A 24316-nucleotide genomic window follows, 5' to 3' on the forward strand; every position below is an offset into this window, starting at 1 on the left:
TGGCAGGCAATGGAATCCTGTAGTTATTTATACCTGACATGATTTCTTGTCAAAAATTTTATGGAATTTGAAAAGCTGAGATTTATTTGCAAATACATGTAAATGACATGACATAACAAGATGGCATTTAATAGCCATATTCCAATTATTTGCTCATTACATCATTCGTTTTAAAGCTGCTTGAAGTTTTCTAGGCTGTGCCTTAGAGAAGCAGAGGCAGCCAGTGCACTGTGTGAAGTGGCTAAGTGCAGCTTTTCTGCCACAAATTATTTCAAAGCAAAATTTTAACTAAATGTTATGTTTGGAACTCAGTTTATTCCTTTATGAACTGTTACATTTCTACATCTACTGTACATAAAACATTTAACAGTGATCATTTAAACTGACAGGGCATTTAGTAAATTCTTCACTTGAAAATAACCTCAGAAAATTCTTGATTTAAATCAAAACTGAAGGAAAACCTGAAATCCATGTGGCAAAAAAAATATTGGTGAAACACTTATTGCCAAGTTGGTACTACAGATTTGCACTCTAGAAGGAGCAGGGATGTCTGCACTGGACCAGCCTTCTTGCTTACTTTGTATTTTAACCACTGAAGGGAGTATTTTTTAAGAACCTGTAAAAAATGCTCCCAGTTTAGTTTAATCAACCATATGTGGCTGTTAACCCAACGCTTGGTTATAGGATTTGAATAATATTTTAATTCCCCATATTTTCTCAGTGAAGCATTTAAAGAAATGTAAAGGAACCACAGCTAAATGCAGTGAACCCAAAGGGTCAGAAATCCCATTTTTAGTGTGATGCTTTGTTCTATCTGACTCGTGCTCCTGCTGCACCCTTTCCCTTCCTCATTCCATGTATCTTCTTTAGTTTCATGCCTGCATTTCCCCCACCTTGCAGGCAGGTTAGAACAGGGAAGGTGCATTTCTCTGTATCTCTCTGTGGAGCACTTGGCAGGAATCAGCTCCCGGTGAAGTCAGCAGTGCAGGAGCACCAGGATTTTCCTACACCCCCCTCGCCACTGGGTGGTTCCAGGAACACTTTTCCCTCTGCCTTCTCAGATTATCTCACAGTGGTGCTGAGGGATAAACACTGCAATCCAAAAGAGGATTTCATTGCTCATGGCAGTTCTTTTCCAGACTGATTCTGAGGCAGTTCTCTGCTTCAGGTATTTCCAGACAGTGTAACTCAAACACTTCAAAATAACCTTTCCCCACAGGTCTTGGGAAAACCCTGGATCCAACTAGTTTCAATCCAGTTCTGTCATGCTTGGCTGCTCTCTGCTTTTCTAAGCCACTGTGCCAGCTCTGTAGATCATGAAGATTTTTAATTGATGTAACAAAGGCAGGCCTGGGAGCACAAGGGAAGGACAGCAGTTACAGGGACACAGAAAATACACATCATGCCTTCCCTAGAAGTGATGTCTCTAGCAGACATTCTGGAAAAGGTTCATTTTTTTTTTTCTCTAGCAATGCATCTAAGTGTTCTCTGCAACCAGTTGAGCCTCCTTTGAAGACAAGTGTCTCTTTCTTCCACTGCTCATCTCAAAAGGATGTATTTTAAGAAGGCTTACAGTGAGGAGTTTGTTTTGTAAACAGAAAGGATAAGTTTCAAAGCCAGTCAATAACTCACTGTACCTAAAACCACATCAAAAGAGGGCTGTGCTACCTCTCATAAGAGCTCCTTGGTTCTTTGAGCCAGACTCTCCAGCAGCAAATAGAGGTGGCAGGCTGTTTGTTCCAAGGAAGGACATGCATCATTTAATGCTCAGCTTTCCACATTTTTGGGCTGCCTTTGCCATAGCAGCAAATACGAGCAGCCTTGGTACAGACTGTGTAGTGTCTTCATCTAAGAGTCAGCCATTAGGACTTCCCTAATTGTGGACATCAACAATTTAGGTATTTTGTAGTGGATCATACGTTCTCAAGAAATTCAGCATCTAATCCTCACAGATTCTGCCAAAGCACATCTTAAACTGGGAACCTTCAGAGCAAATCTTTCACCACTCAATGAGTTGATTGCATTTCTACTCAAGAATTGCCTCACTTGGCCTTATTTATTGCTAACTTAGGAAATATGAAGTGACCAGACCCTGAGCTTTACCTGGTATTGTCTGCTTGGTCAGACTTTGGTAGTAGAGGGAAAACACAGAGAAGTGTGGGAGATCCTACTGAACAGGAGAGAGCTTGCACACTGCAGGAACTGCTCACAATTCACCCCAGAGAGCCCCAGCTGCTCTGGGGACAGGCACAGGGATTTAATTTCTGAGCAAACAGACAGAAGAGCAGCACAGGCTGCCCAGCAGGGTGGGTCTCTGCTGTCAGTGGGGCCGAGCTGTCAGCTGGAAACGGGGAAACGTGGCTGGGACTGGGATCCACTGAACTGCCCCGAGCTCCTGCAGGAGTTCCTGAGGAAATGTTGCACTCTCTGTAAGACTGAGGGAAAAAAGGCAACTCCTTATTTTTTTCTGGCAATTAGAGGAAAATCCCGAGGCACGTTCTGCTAGACTTTAGGCTTAATTTGGTTGACTTCAGTTGCATTTAAGGGAAGGAGAATCGTTTCAGAGAAGGCAGGAAAATGGGCAGCTGACAGAAATGTGCAGTTAGTGTGCATTGCACCCAGAATAAGGAAGAGCTTATTGAGGCAGGAGGAGGGAAGAGAATTAAATCAGGCCATGGTTGGTTTAAATATCGTGACACACTTTGAGATCATCCTTCTGGGAACAAATTACAATTTTTTAGGATGTTGGAACAACTTATAAATTGCAAAATTCCTTCCTCAGCAATTCATTTGCCCTTTACTGTTAAATGTCTTCTTTTGTTGTCTACAACTCATTCACAACTTCTGATGGCAAAACCCAAACTGCTGGGTACTGATAATACAATACTTGGGGAAAAAACCCAGGATCTAAGAATGTTGGATATGTGGAGGATGAAAGTCAAACATGCCCCAAAAGCAGAATGACTGAGGCAAGCAGAGACCATACAGATCTATCTCAGCACTTTCCAGAAGCAGGAGAGCCTCTGGTTGAACTCAGTCTTCACCTGACAAGTATCTGGAGTCAGTCCTGCACTTCCAGGTCATTGCCTGCACACTGTGGTCCCCTGTGTCCAGTGAAAGGGGGTTCCTTTGAATCAAGAACAGTCTGGGAAAGAAGTTTGAGGAACTTGTGAAGGTGTTTCAGACAAACAGTGCTGTCTCCAGCAGTGCACAGCACACACACTGGATGGGAAAAGACTTAACTGAAAACAAAGCAGTGCTATTTATTTAAATATTGCATTGTTGTATTTAAATTAACAGTGATTTGTTACAGAGACATTCCCTTAGGAGCTGAGCATCCTGGACCTGATCCAGTGGAGGGGTCACTACCTACCTTGGATCCAAGGATGCTGCTGACTGTGTTCAGCTGATCTATGGCTTGAAATGAAGCCCATCCTTGAGATTTTTCCTTGATGGGGATCACATTCCACAGCACCTTGTGGGACCGAGTCTGATGCAGCTCTTCTGTAACTGCACCTTACAGAACAGGATGATCATTTTTCCAAAGTTAAAACTGAGGAACTAAAGCCCCCAACAGTAATGAAATGCTGTGACAGAAGTGGAGGTAGTACCACTGCAGGATTGAATTGAAGGATTGAATTGAATTGAATTGAAGTGTGCAATATCTGCTTTCAGGTTACCAAGGCAGCTTTCACTCCATACAAAACTGTTTCCACTACGGAGATTGCTACAGAACAATGGACCAGTCTGTCAGCAGTGATGTGCTCACAGGGGAATCCCATTGCTTCAATCCTCTGAGGCAGAATGGCTATCACATACTCAATGCACCTTTAGCTTCAACAGGTAATTTATTCCACCTATAAGGAATTATCCATATGATATTTGTAGCAGGAGGGGCAAAGAACACATTTTATTTTCAATGTTATGACAAAAACATGTTTGTATAAAAAATAGCCCTGAAATTAATTTTCATCTATAAAAACCCCAGAAGGAAAACAAATTGTTTCTTTAAATCCTGCTGTATTTGACTGAGACAAAGTCTCTTCCATTCTGCTGGATGCCATAGGCAACACCCACCTTCAGGAGAGCTGGCAAGGCACTGCCTGCATTTTTTGTGTGGTCTGTGAATTGCACATTTCAGGTGTGCTCAGGAAAGCTTTTGTAATAGTACTTCAATATTTTAGGGTTTTTTTTTTCTATCTTTAAAATTAATAATTGACAGAATTGCTGAAATCAAACAAAACATGAGTATTGTCAGAGCCATAAAGCACAAACATTTGCTGCAATCTTATATATCTGCAAGAAAGTTCTCTTCATGTCTGCACTCAGGAGGGCACCTTGGTTAAGGGCAATACTGAAAACATATGTTTAAGTGCTTTTTGAATTGGGGCCTGAGTCAGACCACAAAATTAGAGTTGACTTTCCTGTTTGTTTTGTATTAAAGGAGACTCTGTTCAGAGCAAGTGTGCACGCATTTGTCTGCTGTTCCATTCTGGGAAGTGCATGCATCAGTAACCAACACAAGGGAAACATTTAGGATGAAGTTTCAACTTCAACTTTGAATTCTTTAGTGTTACTCATAAGTTTGATATTACTAAAACATAGGGTTTTTTCATGTTAACATCAAATTTCAAGCTTAGATTGACAGCCTGCAATATTTAAAGAACAGACTAAATAAACTTTCCAAAAGAAATTGTAGCAGTAAAGAATAATACTGTGGCAAGACACCAATTTCAACAACAGTTGATTTTTCTGTCTGGGCCTAAACTATCATGAAATGTTTCTGTTTAGTATTTTTGTTTTTAGAGTGGTTATTGAGGCATGCAGATACTTAAAAGGCTGAAACATAAACATGTATGAAATATATATATCTCATCTTTTGGTGTGTAAAATAGAACCATTCAGGTTTGCAAGATTCATCAAGGCTATGCATTAATTTTTTTCAGGCTTTTATAGCACCATTAATATTAAATGAGATCTCATCTCGCAGGAATGCCCAATGTGACTGGCAAACAGCTGTTCCATGAATCACATTAACAGTCAATAAATTTTTATTTTCTGTTCAGGACTTTGGATAGTTTACTCTATCTGGAATCTAATAATGATTTCTGGGGTGTATGCTTATCTTGGGTTTTATCCATCTGTGGTTCTGTATCCACCCTGTATACAGGCTCATCAAATAGAAATTAACATAACATAAACACTCACAAAACTTAGCAAAATACTGGTCACTCCACTTGGCCTGACACAGATAAACATGCTGAGGTCATCCTCCAGAACCTCTGGACATTCACTGTGTGCCAGATTTCTGCAGACAGCAGAATCTGACCTGTAAACCAACAGTAAATTAATAAGTTATAGGAAAATGCAGAAATGTAAGTAAGTAGAGAATTTGATCTCAAATAATAAAAACACACACAACAGTAAAATAGCCACAATGAAGTGGACAGGTTTTCCTGCAGTGAAATGAAAATGTGCATGTGGGCCTTGGCTGGCCAGTTGCAAAAGCAGGCTATAGTGGGTCACAATAGGAAATTTTCATGTCCTTTGTGTAGGCAATAAATGCCGTAGCATTTGGTAGAATGGCAAACCTGCTCCTTTCCACGGGGATGTGCAGCTCAGGAGGTTTGTAATAGCTGTGGAAGTTTGGCATTATGAAAGAAGGACAGAGAAATTCTCCCCTCCTGCCATGGCTTTCTGGTAGCCTGGCAAGCAGCAACCAGCTTGGGCTGGTGGGCTTTGGTGGGCTGAGGTTCACAGCTCTTCCCATATGTCCTGGGAGCCTGACCTGCCCCAGCCAAGCTTCCTCAGACCTGCACTATGTGGAGAGCCAATAAATGTAGGATCCAGATTTCTCCTGCATCTTAAGAGCAGCTGGGAGACACATGGAATATTTTTTCAAAGTGCTATTAAAAGGAAAAACCCAAACCAAGAGGACTGCATCACTTCTAGTGCATACTTAGTAGGATCATTGCCCACTCATTGTTTTGATGTCCTGTTCAGATAATGACTGAGTCCCAAGAGAGCCCTGCTCTGAGTCTTTGCCCAGAAACGAATGGGAGCACCAGCCATGATGACACAAACACCCACTGGAAACTGAGCTTCTCCTGGCAAGGCTTTGATGCTGAGCACTGCTGTCCTTCCATTATCACTGTGCTGAGCTGTCCTGCTGGGCCCCAGGCTGTGCCTCCCTCCTCTCGTGCACCATGGCACTAACTCGTGTCCGTGTCCTTGTCCCTCTCCAGGCTACGAGGGCATCTCTGAGGCCCAGTGTGTATCTGAAGACATGGTCTCCAATGGAACGGATGAAAATGGATTCTTCCAGAACAGTGCCTTTGATCACTGCTTGAATCACATTCCTTCCATCTACACAGATACCTAAGAGCAGTGCTGGCCTTGTTTCCTTTATTATACCTATAACTGCGTATGTAATAACAAAGGTGTTGTTCAGTACTTTTATTTAGTCTGTATCCCTATATGTGCTCATTTAAATGAACACCTCACATTTACCAAACCATTTTATACATGAATAGTCTGTATAAGATAATATTGGAACCTGTTCCTTTGCTGTGGCACTTTGAAATTCATGCTTTAAGGGAATGAGGAGCATTTCAAGCAGCTTGTTTTGTAAGTTCTCTCAGTAAAGTGTAAATGTAAGTTATATAATAAACTTGTAAAGAAGATATTTTCCTTCCTGGAAAGTATGCTTCAATTTGAGAATGTTGTTCCCTTTAATCAGTTTTCATTTAACTTGTTGGTTCGGTCTTCCCTTTTTTCTTTTTTTTTTTTAACTAAAAGGATTTTTTTAATCAGAGACCTCATGTATATAAAGATCTACATTTGCTCAGCTGGTTTTGTATTTTCAGTTTTACAAGAAAGCATTAAAAACTGGAAACAAGTGTACTGTCATTTCTTAACACCATTGGGCTCCCTGATACTGCATTCTTAACATGTCTGTGAGGGATTTTAACAAAGCAGTGACATCTCAGTCACTGTGACATTAAAACAGCCCACGTGTATGGGAGGAAAACCAAGGGGCTTCCAGTGGAACCTGCAGTTGTTTGGTTCCCTGTCACTGTGGCTGCACTTCCAGCATAGTGAGGATTCCTGGGAGGCACATCCTGCTCAGGGCCAGGTGCCCCAGTGTGTGCCCAGCAGGTCTCTTGGAGCTGAGCTCCTGAAGTGTCCCACAGCGCTCGGGGAGAACGCTCAGGGAAAACTAACTGGGAAAAAAGTTCTCATTTACAAACCACTGCCAGCTGGGCTTAATAAGGGCTGTCCAGTGCCTGCATCAATCCATGTCTGTTCACTTACAGAGGCTGCCACAGGGCACACTGAAAAGCCCAAGCTGGGCTGAATCCAGTTTGAGGATGGTACTTTCCTTTTTTCATCTCTTCCCTCCCCAGAAATGTGGGACACAGCTCAGGTCCCTCACGTGCCTGTGTCCCAGCTTTGCTGCTGTGGGAGCATCAGGATCCCTGGTGCCCCTGTGCCTCTCCCCAGCCCCTGCAGCCTCTGCAAACACAGAAATTCCCCCTGTGCCAGGGCTGGTCCAGGGTAACCACAGAGTCTGCACAGTGCACTTGTTTCTCCAGGGCCTGGTTGCACCTTGTTAGTGCATTTGAAGGGGCCTCTGTATCCAATTTAGCTTTCTGTCCTCTAGAAATTTGAATGAAACTTAGACATTCAGGAAGTTTTAGTCACTACAGAACAAGGTTCCTGGGGTTGCATGACCTGACCCCCCTGTTTTAGCAAGGGCTCCTGAAGCTCTCAGGCTCCCAAGGACACCCAGTGCCAGCTGCAAACCCATTAATTGTGGTCAAGCAGCTCTGGCAGCACTGACTCATCATTGCTCTCCTGGAACCCAAATGCAGAAAGGCCCCAAATTGTGCTCTAAGCCTACACACGTGGCTTTGCTGCTGATCATGGCCACGCTTGGCTTTCTGTCCTGTTTGTTTATTCTGGTGCCTCAGAGTTGGGGTTTTTTTGGTCTCAGACATAAGTGGGCAGAACTCTCTCCCAGAACATTAAATAAGGAGGCAGGTAGCTTAACAACTGCCAAGCAGGAAGAACTGGGGCTTCTGGAGGAAGATTAGAAAAATATCCAAAGCCCAACAAGGCTGTAATGTCTGAGACAAAAATCAAAATAATTCCTGTGCTGCAATTAGTTGGAAACACAAAAAGGAAATCGTGACTTAAAAACAAGATTAATTCAATTTCCTAAAAATTAAATAAATTCTTCTAAATCAACTTTTTTTTTTTTGCTAAAAATATAAACCAACCAATCCTAAACATATTTGATCAATTACAAAAATTCTTATGTCACAACAACCGGGCTGTTCAAAACCACACAATGATTCACAAAGGTTTGGGAAACTTAAAGCATAGCAGCTGGGGTGATGATTTAATTCCACAATCTGTGTGAATCAGGTTTTCTGTAAATTAAAAGATAGAGTCAGAGAAATGCAAAGGCACTTGTTTGAGTCTGTATGGTTTGGAAAGTTATCCATAATAAAGCCAGTAAAATACACAATAGCACAAGTTAATGGTTACTCGTGTGCTGTGTACCTTATTATTTCCTTTTATTACATGTAAGTAGGGAAGTATCTCATGTAAGCTTTTCCTAAAGACACAAAGAAATCTTTCAATGGAATTTATTGCTTGGCAAGTTTCTCATTGTGGTGCTGTAAAAACCCCAACAACTAATATGTATAATAACTGGGGTAAGGCTTTATATATAATAGTAGAAAATTATTACCCTGTGGAATTAAAATGGAACTGCTGGTTCCAGTTGACTGTCAGATACTTTTTCAATCTACGCAACAGAATTCAACTAATAAATTACAACACTACTTGAAAAATAGCTACAAATCATTTCCCCAGTGAATGCAAACCCCAGTTACCCCTGTGCATGTACTCTGTGTATGCTTTAGGAACAACTGAAATAAGATGACCTTCAGTGGCTGATCAAGCTGGGAGAGAGAAAATTAATTTCAAGTTGACTCTGCAACAGCAAAAGCACTTCTCTGCACTCTCCACCAGCTGGGCTGGAAGCCAAACATTCAGCAGGACTTCAAAGCTTTTAATATAATCAAGCTCAGGCTTTTCATTATATAGAAAACCAAAATGCTTGTTCTGTTCCTATCCTGCTGCATCACCTCACAAGCTACAGAGTGATGGTCCTGCCGTGCTCCAGAGGGGCCTGTGCAGGTGAGCTGATGAGATGTGCACAAGAATCCCTGGAAAACACCTCTGTGATCACTGAGTCCAAGGTGTGGCATTTAATGACAAAATAACAGTCTTGCAATGCCCTCATTCTGATGTGGGGCACGGGAATGGGGCAGCCCCAAGGCTCAGGTGTGCAGCAGGGATGGCCACAGCCTACTCAGGGCTCAAATGTGCTCCCAGGGAAAGGACACAGGCACTGAGGGCATTATTCTCACATCATCATCTCTTCTTACCTGCACACCCAACAGCAGGAGCTGCTTGTGGAAAGGCTCCTCTGTTTCTGAGACTGTCCTTTCAACTGGATGCATTTTCTAAATGGTAAAAGTCCAAAAAGCCAAATTCCAGAGCGCATTAAGAGCACCGGTTTGATACTGCAATAGCTCTGAGTTACGCAAGCAGTGCAAAAAACCCCCAGTGCTTAAAACAACCAAGTATGTGAAAATAAACAGTGACTGTAAATTGAATTTAAATTGCATAAGAGAAAAAGATTTCAATGGGTTTTGTTATGATCTTATTAAGACCTACACGATTTTAGCTCAGCTCTGCAGTAATGTATTTGTATTAAATCAGGTCAGTGCAACAAAAGATGAAAAAATAGCCAGCCTATATAATTTAATTCACTGACAGCACAAAGCCATTGGAATATTTCCTCCTGAGATAAGCCCTTCTGAGATCTGCAGAGTTACACTAAAAGCTCCTCTCTGCTTCAATTTCAAAGCAAACTGCAAACTCCCTGAGGTGATTTGGGAGTCCATCGCCCAGAGTCAGCAGAAGGAGGGCTCCAGCCTTAGATTGTCACAGCCTTGCGTGGCTGCCTGTCTCAGCTGAAAACCACTCAGGCATGACAGAATTGTTCTTTAAACCATCGAAACTGTACTACATCCCAAGCTAGCTATTATAAGGCCCAAAGGCCTTATAAGACTGAGCTTTCTACTGGATTCCTACTGAGATGAAATTTGCCCATTCCTTTGGCAAAATTATTTCTGTAGTGGTGGTGAAGCCAGAAGAAAATAAAATAATTCTTCTGGGCAAATACAGATTTTCTGGCCAGTGCCAATAACTCTCATTCAAAACCAAGTGACTCAACTTTAAAAGTGCATTTCTGGCCCTATGTTATACAGGTGTTCTCTTCAATTCATCGAGGACACCAAGAAAAGCATGATGCTAATTTTCAAAACTCTGACAAGCTTAGGCCTTCTTGATTTCAGAATTTCTCCCTCCTTTCTGGGAGTCTGCAACCCTCCGAGTGTGCCCGTGTGGCAGACACTGGACCAGAACGAGCTGCTGGGCACAAGGACACTACAGAGACACGGCCTGTGGAGGCACTGGGCTGGGACTGGGCTGGGAAGGGAGCACCCTGTGCTGCTTTATTGGAGCATTAGCCCCATCTCCCCACACTTTCAGGTTCCCTTCATTTCAGAAGGGGAGCAGGACTCGCCCGTCCTCAGGGCAGCGGTAACCAGAGAAGCCCCAGGGCTGCTCCTCCCCTCCCAGCACCCGGGATCAGTGTGGGTCAGACTGCAGATCCAGGGTTTCCATCACTCGGGGAAGGCTCCTTTCCCCCACCCCAGGTGTCCATGGGTGGTCAGACCAGCACCTTGGCTGCCTCTCAGGCACTGAGAAGGAAAAGCTGCCTCCAAAGGGGGAGTCAGTCTGTCCTAGGAAGGTGTTGAGGAGCCACTGTCTGCATTGATGGACATCAAAATGCAGACATAATAAACACCTCCTGTGATAAGGAAGGCTGTGCCTGTGCAGTATTCCACATCCTTTCCTGAACATCCAGTGCTCCTCTCTGAAACAGAGCATGTCCCACACAGCAATCTGAGCAAACCTGGACACCGCTGGGACCGCGTGAAATCCCTGGAGTTTGCCCTGAGTAAGTGACATTGCTGAATGGCAATGGGCTGAGGAACAGATTTTTAAAGGTGTCTGAAAGCCTAAAAACAAAACAAAACAAAAGACTAAGTGGTTTGGGTTTATTTGTTTGCTTGTTTGTTTTTAACACAACTGCCCTAAATTGCTTTAATTTCATGTCCAGGATATTTTCCTTCTGAGAAATCCTCTCAGGCATCTATTTGCATCTTTAGGCATATTCTTCAAATCTGGGCTCTACTGCATGAAGAGTTTTCTTTCCTATCTCTTCGATTCTCTTTGAGAATCACACATTTGCCTAAGGAATTCTCTGTGGAGCTGAAATCTGTTAGGATTATAAATACAGGCTGAGCTGGGAACAGGCACTGGAAACTGCCATGAAGACCATGTACAGAAAACAGTGATTCTAGTCACACAAGATACCTGATACAGTTGGCAGGAAGGCAAAGCTAAACAAATGCAGGTTTACATTTTACTATTTAAAGAATAAAATATTCAACTTGAGTTCCATTAACACCTGTCAGGACTTTGGTACATACTCAAATCCACATTTCTAATTTTACTGCTAAATAATCCCAAACTTGGCAGTTAGAAGGTAAAGTAAAATACCCAGGCTAAACATCTGAAGCAAATTGTAGCTTTCTGGAAGAGCCCTTCTGCTGTATAAATGAAGGTCATATGTATAAATGATTAGAAGCTTAAGGAAATATGTCTTCTGCTTTTCTAAATTGATAACATACATATTGCATTAATATTCCCACATCAATTATTGGACATGTTCCCTGCTGTAAGAAAAATGATTTTTTTTTTTTAAATAATCCTGTGGAATAATATCATACTAGCACAATTAACTCTTGCCAAGCAGAGGGAAAAGAGTTTGATTTAATAAACTACATCCTGGAAAAGCAGTGTGTCAGTCCCTGGAGGTGCCATCACCTGGGTGCACCCTGGTTTTGGGGGACAGTCTGTAAGATGAAGAGTTGTTCTTTCCCTGATGAAAAAGGGACAGAGGTGACAGGTCCTGGTGGGGATGGGGTGGGAGGAAGCAAACCAAATACTTCAGCTGTGGTATTAAAGTCATAGCAGCTGCACCAATGGCGAACCCAGCAGCTCTGTTTATTTATCAACAGCAAAATAAACCAACAAATGTTGTAGAAGGCTCTTTAAACACTTGTCTTCTCTCTGGAAGGAGCAGCTCCTCCTTGGCAGTGCGCTTGGGGCAAGGTGAGACCCCAACAGGAAGGGGGAGGACCCTCAGTTCCCAGGCTGTCATGATGGATGGGCTGCCCAGGCCTCTCCCCAGTGAAGCCACACTGCTGCTGGTGACTGTCACCCCTTTGGCTGCCACCTAAATCACACCTGCCAGAAAGAACTTAATCCTAAAGCTCATAAAAATATTTCTGAAAGTTTTTCCCCTTTGAAGTGTACCAGAGCTCACGAAATACCAAGTATTTTCCATAAATGTTCCCAAGCTAAAATACACCTAAAAACATCTATTGGGTCACCAATATCACTGTGCTGGATAATGTACCCCATTATACCCTGAACAGCCACTGCATGTCTGGAAACTCCTCCTTTCCCAAGGAACACGGTCTTGGCACGGACACGAGGGAGCCCAGCCCTGGTGCTCTGTGCTGAGGATGGCAGCAGAGTCACCAATTCATCACAGCTGATGCTGAGCACAGAGAACACAAAAATGCAAACAGAATTTACCACTTCTGACAGATTCATTTCTTTTCTGCTTTTTATTAGCTGACATAAAGTTGGGCCTTCTTTTTGCCAGAGACAAAAGTCACTGGAACAGAGGAATTATTTCCACTGAAAAATACTCCTATATTTTTATTGAGGATCAGAACTCCGTGACACATCACAGCTAAGTACAAATTATGGGGCCACTTCCCAGTTTTGCAAGTTGGTAGCTTCAATCCCCTGTTTTCTTGTCCAGGTGGATGGAGGTATGTGCAGACTTACAGAAAAGCTATGGAGAATTGCTTCCCTGCTGAACAACACCTTCACTGCACATTTCCAGTTGACAGTCCTGGACTTTTCTGATATTTCTTTCTCACAAGAGGGAGCTCTGGCTCTGGCATATCCATATGAAAATGTCCTACCCAGGCCCTGCTGCCTCTGCAAACGCCCATTCAGGGCTCCTTTTGCAGTTAAACACCCATCAATAAGCACTTGAAAATCAACATGAATTCCAACGATGAAGAAAGCTGTCAGTTTTAGAAATTTTCAAAGTGAATTTGATGGTTTTGAACAGTGCCAGAAAGCGAAGTGATTGTCTAAAAACTTTTTTCCTCAAAAATCAGATGGGTGTTATGGCCGAACAATGAAATCTGATCAGTCAGAAGTAATAAAATGGAGTTATAGAACAATAATACCAATAATCCATATAATGTCAATTTTAGTGTTTTTCTAATGCAAAGAACCCAAATCCCAGGTACAGTAACATTTTGAACAGTTTACCTTAACCCCTCCCTCTATCCAAGTCCAATCCTGCTTCTTACCCAGGCTTATGGACAGGTCTGGACAGGTCAGCCAAACTGGTGCACCAGAGGATGTTGGCACCCCTGGGATTTCTGTGCTGATCTCATTATTAATCATTTTAAGAAGTCCCTTCCCCAAAGAGATTCCTATTAGTAACAACTCTCCCTCTAAGCCCTCCTCCTTCCAGCACAACCCAGGTGGCCCCACGCAGCCGCTGCACAGTTTGGGGGCTTAAAAATAAGTTATTGCCACACTCAAAGGCAGAGAGTTTATGTCAGGAACACTTCAGCACCCAGAAAACTGCGTTGGTCCGAAATCCGCAGCTGAGACTGCGTGTCCTTGGGCTCCCTCTGCTGATCCCAGAATTATTCACAGATCCAAGCCCATGAAGTGCGCTGCCACCACAATGATGAGCATCTCCAGGAGCACAGAAAGGTTCCCCAGGCTGGAACCAGATGCACGAGGCTCCTCTGGGGCACGGAGCAGGGAGATGTGCTGGAGGCTCCTACTTTTTAGGGAAACCGATTATGGTGGGCGCCAGGCACGACCCCGGCAGGGGCCGATGCCCGCACGCCCTGCAGGCAGCAGCGCCAGGGGAAGGTGGCGCAGCCCAAGGCACTGGCAAAGGGGCATCCCACGGGAATTGTCACGCAAAGCATGGACGGCTGCAAATCCTTTGGATTTATTCCGAACAACAGATCTGCCTTGAAAATATAGGTCTGCTGGGACTTTCTGTGAGCAGCAACACAAAGAATTCCGTACTTGCCTGAGCCTGAGGTAAAGGTGAGGGGCCGGCTCGGCGATGGAAGAGCCGCGTCCCCGTCCCGCGTTCAGCACCGCTCACCAGCCGAGCCGCGCTAATTAAATGCAGCGCGGATCTGTGACAGAGTGCGAACAGAAATATAAAAAAGATTAAAAGGCGACTGTGGAAAGCTAGCGTGCTCCTCGCATAATTAAAACAAGTTGTTCAAAGGCTGCTGCTCGCCTGCCAGCAAGGCTCGGGCAGGTTCGCAGGAGCATCTCTGCCTTGTCCCCAGCACAGCCCCAGGATCTGCCTCAGCTTCCCTGCGTGTCACACATGGCAACATGCTCACTCCCGGTTTTAGAAAATTATTTTATATCTGTGGATTAAGGATTTCATATCCATGGATTAAGGGTCTAAAATTATCTCACTGCCTTCCTATTCAGCTCGGCTTTGTTTAATTAAGACTATGATTAACTGAAAGAGGGAATATGAATTTGGTGCTGGCTAAAGGCTTCTTCAGACAATGGCAAAGTCTGCCTTTAAAAATACCCACTTTGTTCACAGTCTATGGTAAATATAGATGCAACAGTCTATTTAATACAAAATGGTTTCTGAAGTACTATTAGCACAACATAAAAGCTTTAGCCATGCAATACAGTCCCTCTAATCCTATTTTATTTTTTCTAAACATTATAAGCTATTTGTGTGGAACATTCATTATACAATAAATACAGAATATTTCACTGCAGCAATATTTCCCAACTGGCATTTATATTATGCAGTATCAAACACTATAATCAATATAAATACAATTTCCTATATTATGTAAGAAAAACATTCGTTTAAAGGAACTTTTAAAATATTTTTTCTCTTTTTCCCAATAAAATTAATACCCTACTTCCTTTCTCAAATCCATTTTAAATACCCAGCAGATTCCAACAGTTACAAGTTAAACATTTGAAAACGACAGAATTCACCATCTCTCTAAACTTAAGAATATAAAAACCACATGTCGACATCTAAATAAAAACTGTCAAATGTTGAACTTTTTGCCAAAGTGGTTCTAGCAGTTATAGAAAATCAAAGTTTATAGAAAAGGGTAGAGCTCGCTTTGGGAAAAAGAAAAAAAAAAAGGAAGTTCTGCAGCTTGTATTGAGTCACTTTATTCCCCTTCCAATTTGAAATTTTAGGGGAAGGCTCAGCTGGCTGATTGCATGTGATGGAGCAGCTACCTGAATTCCAGTCAGCTCTGAGCTGAAGCTCCAGTGTGTTTTAGCCAGAAAAATTCCCTTGCCAAGAGAGCTTTGTGTGCCTATCCCAGCAGTTTGCAGGGGTACCTGAACTGCCACCCCTGATGTGAGCTGGCTGTCCCAGCACTGCCTGTGCTCCCAGCACACTCTGATCCATGGAAACTGCCCCAGCAGCTGCAGGCCCAGGTAGAGCTGCATCACGGCCAAGCAAATTGCACCATTGTTTACTTAATGATGCAATGAAAATCAGAGGAAACCTGGCAAATCCAGAGGTGTTATGCTGGGAAATGAATTATTTTCTAGTATGCCTGAAAGTACCTCAATTTTTTATTTAGGGATTACATTGGTGAAAACAACTGCTCCCCAGGAGCAATCAGCAAGCCTGCCTGGCCACCTCTGTGGACTTTGTAAGTGGCAGAGCCTGTTGTGCTGGGTCTCCATTTTTTGCTTTTCCAGAGGTAGAAAATCATCTGCAGGGAATATCAATAGAAAAAGCTGGCAGAGTTCAGGTATCCTTAGAAACACAGCTACCACCTCTCTGCCACTGGAGGCACTGGCCTTTGCTTTTATAGCGAGAAGGAGAAAAGCGGCTGAAATGCTCAGGTAGGAGATGGATTCCAATGCTCTGCTTTCAGGACTAGATTTCTTCATGCTTATGTGCATTTTCCCATCTTGCAAGCTTGGCTTGGAATTCACTGCACAATGAGGAACAGGAGGCAGCACCAAGCATTTCCCTTCCAACCACCATCCTGTGACAGCAGCACTCAACATTTGCACTGGAATTCAGTATTACAGCAAGGATGGAAAAAAACTCATCAGGGAACAAATTAGCCTAACTGGACAAATGTCCCTGACCCATTCACTGCACCAAAACAACACAACTTTCCCTCTGATCTTCTGCAAACCTGGTCCTCCCATGAAATCCTGTCTGAAAATCAGCCCAAGTGGGACACTGAAGTTCTGATGCTGATGTTTCTCCCTTGAATTACTTAGCAAAGTAGTTGCTTTTCAGAAACTGGTGGAGCAGAGATGAAGTCAATCACAGAGGCAAATTAGTGAGAGAAGTAATTAAAATCGTGAATGCACCTTACTGCACATGTGCACTTCTGTATTTATGTTCCTTTTTGTAGCATCTAAAAACTACACCCACCACATGTATCTTAAAATTAAATGCTGTATTATTTCTCCAAAAGAAACCATAATGGTTTTCTGTAAATAATTTTATCTACTGTTCAGCATTTTACAGTCCTGCTATGTTATACTACAGCATTTATTGTTTTACAAGTGTTAGTGTTCTCTGGTGGGAAATGCTGTAAAAAACATAGAAACTGAAATAATTTTTTTCATCTCCTGGATTTATAATAAACATGGGACTCAACAGACAGTTCCTCAAGCTGGAAGCCATTTGGTTTGTGTCAGGGGAAACACTGGCTAATCAGGACAGCCTGCTGCTCTGCACTGGCTAAAGTAAAGGAAACATACACAAAGTTAAACTTCTTTGCCTCTATATATGGGATTTTACAGCTAATGCAGCTTAGCAGATTGCCAGTGCTCCCCAAACCTCCCAGCTGAGCCTTTAGGGATCCTGTCCCAGGAGAGCAAGGGCAATGTGCCTGGACAAAAGCAATTCTCATCTCTAGGCATTTGCTCCCAAAGTCTGGAAACTGTTTTGAAGCCAGTCTGGCTCTGCCCCATCCTGCCCTGGCTGTGCCATTGCCAGGGCTCTGTGACATCCCTCGCCTTGGCCAGGACAGCCAGGATGGCCCAGGTTGAACAGTTCACAGCACTGAACAATCTCCTGGCACAAAATCCCACTCCCAGACCGATGGAGGTGTAAGCTCAGTGTCAGCTAAGTGAGTTTTCACTTTTTCATGCACTTTTAGATTACTTCAGTCCTAGGCTTTTCTCTTCTTTAAAAAGCAACAGATACTTAAATTTATGAACTGCGGTTCCTTTCCCTGGTATTTTTGGCATTTCTGTGTGCTGTATACAGTCAGATGGCTTCCTACTGTTATTTCATCTTCTATTTTCTCATTTCCTCTGGGGCTTAGGGGATTTTTTTTTTTGCCTTTCCCTTGCATTGTGAAGTGACCTACAGGGTCCTAATATTGCTTCACCTTTTGGGCATTTTCTGCCCCTAAGGTGGTGGTGGTTTAAGATGTACATCAGCAGCAAATGTTGCTCTCTGAATTGTTCAGACTCTAAAAAATGCCTTTAGTAGAAGCCTGAGTTTTGCTATTAGCACTTTTGAGGTTCATTGTGCCAGTCACAGTGAACAAAAATGAAAAACATCACAGCCCATCTCTGCCAGAGTGAAGGATAGCTGGAGATACCTGGACATCCCACTTGGGGACACTCATTGACAACCAGAAAAGCACATTTTAATTTTGGAAGGCTTTTTCCTGCAATGAATGCATTTGGTGAGCCATCTGCCTTGCCTGGGGGCAAGGAACAGCAGACCAGGGGCCAGAGGAGGGCTCCTTCCCAAACCCAGGGCCCAGCACACCGGGACAAGAAACGAGGGACAGGGATTTGGGAAGAGAGCCTGAGGCACAGCCCCAAGCTAGGACTCATTTTTTATCTGGGTCTTTGAAAATCATTCCTAGTCACTCTGCTGCCACAGGGGGATACATCCCCCCTCTCTCAGCAGCACATATTTTCTAACATTTCATCAACTTCTTTCTGAAATAGAAACTGTCATTTTTATATGATTTCTCCCAGTATTGTTAATGAATTACCAACACTGATGTGGTATTTTACTGGTCATGGTGCTCATTACTAAAGATTTCAGATCTCATTTTCAACTGCCTGCTTATGTTTATTTAATTAAAAATGTGATTGATTTCAGGGCAATAATTGTTAAAAGTTATTTTCCAATTCACTTTTAGATATTTTGCTAATGAAAACCACATTACATTCATGATGTGCTTTACAGCATTTGCTTATCCCAAACAATATACTACATTTACTTCATGTTCATTGTATTTAATCTTCATGTGGCCCCTACCTGAAGCAGAAGTGGCATTTTGGAAAGTTAAAAACTTGTAATGTGAATAAGTCTCCTTTTTTATAGCAGCAGATTTGTGGGGGTTTTAGTGAGAAATGGGTAACACTGCAGAGACTGCTTTTCCACAGTTATTATCAATATAGACAGTAACTATTAACATAATGAATTGCTTCACATTACCTCATCATGTCTTTAAACAACCACTTAAAAATAACAGGTAAAGTCAATAACTATTCAAAATATCAAAACCAGCAAATTTTGAACGCTTGTCTGAGAAGAGACAAGATTAGCACTGGGGGTAATGCAAGAGACAATTAAAGGCAATGCAAGAGAGATGGAGGAAAAAAAGGATTATGGATATGTGGAAGAAAGCCAGGAACTGGTATGTGGGTGTTTATGATGTCTAGCTAACAGCTTTCTTTAATGATTGTATTATTAGACAACATTTATACACAACTTCATAATAGCTGTGTGTCAGAAATTATCCTAAAATCAATTGCTTCAGATCTAGCAAATTAATATTAATTTAAGGCCAAAACAGTGATGCAAGAAGGTTCCCAGAGAGTCTGTGGAAAAATAAACAATATTGCTGAAGATATTTTAGTGCTATGATACTCCTTCAAGTTTCTCCCTCCTGGAGAGTCTTTGAAACAGTCAGAAATACAATGACAGCTTAGAAATGCTGCTGTCAGAGCGTGCTCCTTCAAACAGAAACCAAAAGACACAAAGACACCTTAAAAAGGTGACAGATGCCTTTGATACTTGTGTCTGTTTTCACACTACTTCTCAGTCTAGTGATTATTGCTGAGGTAGTTTAAGTAAAGCCTTGCAAGTGCTAGAACTGGAAGGTATGGAAGCCAAAAGGAAAGGGAAGACAGTTCATGTCCTCTAGGCAGAGTTAAATCCTGGCAGATTAAATTGGAGTGAAAACATCTTGTCAATTAATTAGTGCCTTTATTATTTTAACTGACGCTCTGCGGGCCCTGAAGGTTCGTAGCTTTTAAACAGCAAAGCTGAAAAGTGAAGCTCCTCCCTGAAAACCCAGTGGGCAAATTCAGAGGAGAAAATGTGCTCTGAGATAAAGCCAGAGGGGCTGCTGAGCTGCCTGACTGGGAAAGGAAGGGACAGTGCAGCATGGGGAGCGGCTGGAAGGAGGGGGATGTGCCAAGGAGTCCCAGGGAGGAGCTCCCATCACAGGCAGGGCAAGCTCGAAGCAGCCACGCTGGTGCAGCAACGGGGGTGGGAAAGTAAATTGGAGCAAGTGGGGGGGGGGGCAGAACAAGCAGAAAGGCAGGATCTGAATGTGAATTGTCCAAAACCTGGAGGTAACAGAATTAACAGCGAGCCATACTGGCCATGATTGGAAGTACAAGAGCAAGTGTAGCAGCAAGAAAGGTACTCCTGCAAAGGGGGCAGCTGAGGAACCATCGAGAATGGCCCATCCCTGCTTCCCAGCCAGCCTGCAGCAGAGGGCTCTGAGCCAAGGCTAGGGACTGGGGCTTTTGAACTTTCTTTAGACCCAAGCCAAGTTTTCTTAAGTTTATTCAGAATGTGCACAAAATGCACCCAGCTCCATAACTGTCACAGACATATTTTATGAAAAATCCTTTTGCTAAGATCCTTTTCTCCTGAGAAGCTCAGAGGCCTCAGAAATGAAATGTAAGCAATGATTATCTGCTGCTGTGGAATGCAACAGGTGCATCTGTGATTGATCTCATGTGGTTGTTTTTAATTAATGGCCAATCACAGTCAGCTGGCTCAGACTCTCTGGTCAGTCATAAGATTTTATTATCATTCCTTTCTATTCCTTACTAACCTTCTGATAAAATCCTTTCTTCTATTCTTTTAGTATAGTTTTAATATATCATTTTCTTTTAATATAATATAAATAATAAAATAATAAATCAGCCTTCTGAAACATGGAGTCAAGATTCTCATCTCTTCCCTCGTCCTGGGACCCTTGTAAACACCACCACACATAACCCTCCAGAAAAGAAAAGGTTCTGCAGGCAGCTTTTCAGAATATGACACTCTCCTGCTATGTTTGTGTTGAACTAATTCCCAGTTTGGTGCTGGGGAAATTGAGCTGCTGGAAAGACAATCTTTCTTATAAGAAATACAACCAAAACCTTGACCATTTATTTTTCAGCAATTACATCATAAAAGAAAGTAAGAAAGATGAATTTTAATCTTAAGGTCTTGGCCAGCTTGTATCCTTCCTCACCAGAAATTTCAGCCGAAGTGATTCCTCATGGGCTGCTGGATGTGTCAGGAGGGGAGAGCAGCCAGATCCTGGCTGGCAGTGATGCTCCCCTCCCCACAGCTGACGGCAATTTGCCCCACACTCAGCAATTCTGGGCCTCTAAAATGAAATGAATCAGCTGCAAAACTGGTTTAATAAACTGGATGAACCAGGCTTAGGGCTGCACAGACACCAGCAGCTCCAGCAGAGTCACCAAGTGATGACAATGCTGGCAACAGGCTGACAACTGAATGGGATGCAAGAGAAAGAGAGGTATCTGAGAGCCAGAGAGAAAATGCAGGTTCTTTGCTGGCATTGGTTCTCCCTGGGATAAGTACTTTGGATGCAGCCTTGGTGTTTGGAGCCACTGAAAAGCAGGAACACAATCACAAGCTGCCCCAAATGGCTGCAATGCTGTGAGAAAGTTGGGGGGAAAGATGGGAAAAGAGACAGAGAAGCCTCACTGAGGGAAAAGCCAAAGGGGTGAGTCCAAAATACAGGGAAATGCAGTATCAGTTCTCTGCCCAAGGCTGGCAACAGGTTACTATGCACATGCTGCCACAAGGAGCAAATTAATTTTTTTGCATTAAAAACAAACTGATGAACAACCGTAAGGAAGCCTCAGCTCCTTCTTCCCAAAGCAGACTCCACAGAACTACGTGCAGGACAAAGCCCAAAGTGATATCCAGGCTGGCAAGGAGCTGCCCTGGCTCTCAGCATCGTGCTGGCATTTCTGTCTGTTTCCAGATAGTTTCTTCAGTCTTCTGCTGGCTTGGTTCATTTTGCCAATATAATTTTTTAGAGCAAAAGGATGGTGGTGTTGCAGCTGTGGCTTAACTGAGTCTTAGATTTGCTCTCAGTGCACACTACTATAACACAAATAATCATCTATGATAATGATATGCAAATGTCTTGTGGATGATCCATTCCTGGTCCCAGATGAGGTGCAAATCTCCATTTTCAGGCTTCCAGATTTCTTCCCAGTATCTGCTAACACTGAGTGATGCAATTGCCTTCAATATCCCGGAGGGACAATCTCTAGAAAGCCCACAACTAACTTCCCTTTTTATCATCTGAAAGGGGTTTTGTTTTCTGTTTTGTGGGGTTTTTACTCTACCTAATGGAGGGCTGGGCACATAAGCAGGATGTACATAAAGGTTGGACTGCACAATGACACAATAAAGTCAGAAGCTCAAAGAAGCTTCAGTACATTCAATATCTGAGCCCGGGCTGGTTCAGTGTCTGGTACAGTTGTTACACAAGCAGACAGCCAAGTGTAAACATTAAGCTGTGAAGTGTCTCACTACTTGCCAGGTCTTCCCACTATGCACGAGTTTGCATTACAGAACATTTAATGTCAGTGTTTTGACTAGAACCAGCTTTTTCCTTTCAGCCAAGCAGAAAAGTAACAGAGTAATTAAAAAAGTAATGAAAAGTCAATAAAAATTCCTTAAACCAAGGACCCACATTCAGTTGTGATTTCGAAGAGCATATGTCAAGGAAGACTCCTGCTAACTGTCATTTAGCAGGTTGTTAAAAAGTTTCAAAAATGAAATAAAAGTTGATCCAAGTTATGAGGTTTATTCTTTTGTCTGAATTTTTAACTATCTTTTCTATATGAAGCCCAAGTAGAAAGCACAAAACACAGTCAATGAAGTAACTCTGAGAATTTTATGTTGTGGCTTACAGAGTTATTTTATGCAAAAAAAGCCATGTTGGCCTCAGTGGAAGAATTTGCACAGGCAGTACATGTAGGTGGCAGAATTCAGGCCCAAAGCTCTGGAATATTGAATACACTGACAGGTAGCTGCTTTGCAGGAAAATCTTCCTAGGAAGTGTGGCTGATATTTCAGTGTGCCAGACTCTACACTGAAAAGCAGCGAAGAAAGCTTCCTTTCATGGCATCAGGAGGTGCTGAAAAGATGATGGTAATTTAAACCATCATCACAAAATGTATCCAGCTTATGCAGATAGTCATGTGAATTTACTTCTGCTGTCAAAAGCTTGTTTTTAAAATAAGCCTTGACTTAGGATAGCATGTAAAATAACATTTTAGACTGTAACTTTTAGGCAGCAATCAACGTCCTATTCGTCATTTGCAGTCAAAGTCATAGTACATCAAAACATTAATTTAGTCTAGTGTTTCTTTCTTTTATGGGAATTTATAAAATACTATATAGGAGAAACATAGCAATCAGGCTTAGCCCAGAATACAAAGGGCTTTTAGGTCCTCTAATGAGTTGTGTAAGAACAGTGTACTGCAAAAAGGCCTGCATGTCATACATCTCTCCCTCATTGTAAAACATTGTTCTTAGCTCTTACTGCAGCCAAAACAACTTCATCTTTTTAATTAAAAAAAATAAAGGCATCCAATTTCACTATGCTTGTGTAGGATGAAAATGTTCTGAGTTCTTGAAATCACACTGCAACACCAGAGAATTGAAAGAGTCAGGAGTGCAAGAACATGGAAAGGACAGCATGAGCAAAGCCACTGATCTCACTGGTGCCAACTGATGCTTTCTCACACATCACAAAGTCTCAAAATAAAATATTATGTAAAAAATGCAAACTCTCACCTTTTCTGGAAAAGTCAGCATCATTCCATTTCCTTCCCCCCACAGGTGTCCTCAGCACACAGCCCCTGCCTGCCTTCCCCTGCCAGTGCTGAGCACCTCTGGAGATGTGGAGCTGACTTTGGCCTTTAGGCATGATTAGAGCACAAAAAGAGCACAAAAAGTGCTTTACTCTCAGAACACAGCAGAGCTGCCCAGCTCTAGGTAACAAAGCCACCTCAGTGTCAAACACTTCATGCTGAAGCTGCCTCAGCTATTGGGGACACAGGACAGAGAAGTGGCATAAAATAAACAGGATGAGTTTAGAACTGTAAGACTCCAATTCTAGTAACCATCAAATAAAGAGTAATTTCAGGGTTTGGGTTTGCATGTGTTCTTAGAAAATGGGAATTTCTGCCCATTTTGTTGTGGTTTATTCTGTTTTGACTTTCTTAAGATTAAGTGATGAATACAGCAGGTCAGTCTGAAGATACCCATGCACTATTGCAAGAAAATGCTATTTCAGTCACTGCAGAGAACAGCCTTTTCTAGCAGGGCTGGCTTCAAACACTGCATACTTGTAACAGGCAAAATCCCAAATTAAGAGGTTTAGTCCAGCTATGATTGTCAGAAGCTGTCAATCACAATGGCTGTTTCTCCACCATTCAGAGAATTAACAATGAATATATTTTTTGACATGCTAAATTAGATTTTGGGACACTTTACAAGACTTGGCTCAAAAGTGCCACCTCAAGAAATATAGAATGCCAGCAATGTTGACACTGTATGACAAATTATATGTTACTTCACATACTGTGTCACTCCATTCTGTTTTATAATGGGCACTGACTGCAGCTGAAATCTGATCCAAAGTACACACAATTAACTGGCATTTGTTTTGTCCCGCAGCATTTTCTATGCTACAGATCT

General features: G+C 42.5%; 1 protein-coding gene across 1 annotated transcript in view; it reads left to right on the forward strand.

Annotated features, from left to right (window-relative positions):
- The window catches only part of GLIS1 (GLIS family zinc finger 1), a 179606-nt gene extending 172921 nt beyond the window's left edge, over window positions 1-6685 (forward strand). The window contains exons 9-10 of the mRNA XM_066555751.1: window positions 3676-3843; window positions 6246-6685. Coding sequence (XP_066411848.1) covers window positions 3676-3843; window positions 6246-6382 — 305 coding nt within the window. The 3' untranslated portion in view covers window positions 6383-6685. The remainder of the gene's footprint in view (window positions 1-3675; window positions 3844-6245) is intronic.
- The last annotated feature ends 17631 nt before the right edge of the window (window positions 6686-24316 follow it).

Source organism: Molothrus aeneus, chromosome 9 (assembly GCF_037042795.1).
Source record: "Molothrus aeneus isolate 106 chromosome 9, BPBGC_Maene_1.0, whole genome shotgun sequence".
NCBI lineage: Eukaryota > Metazoa > Chordata > Aves > Passeriformes > Icteridae > Molothrus > Molothrus aeneus.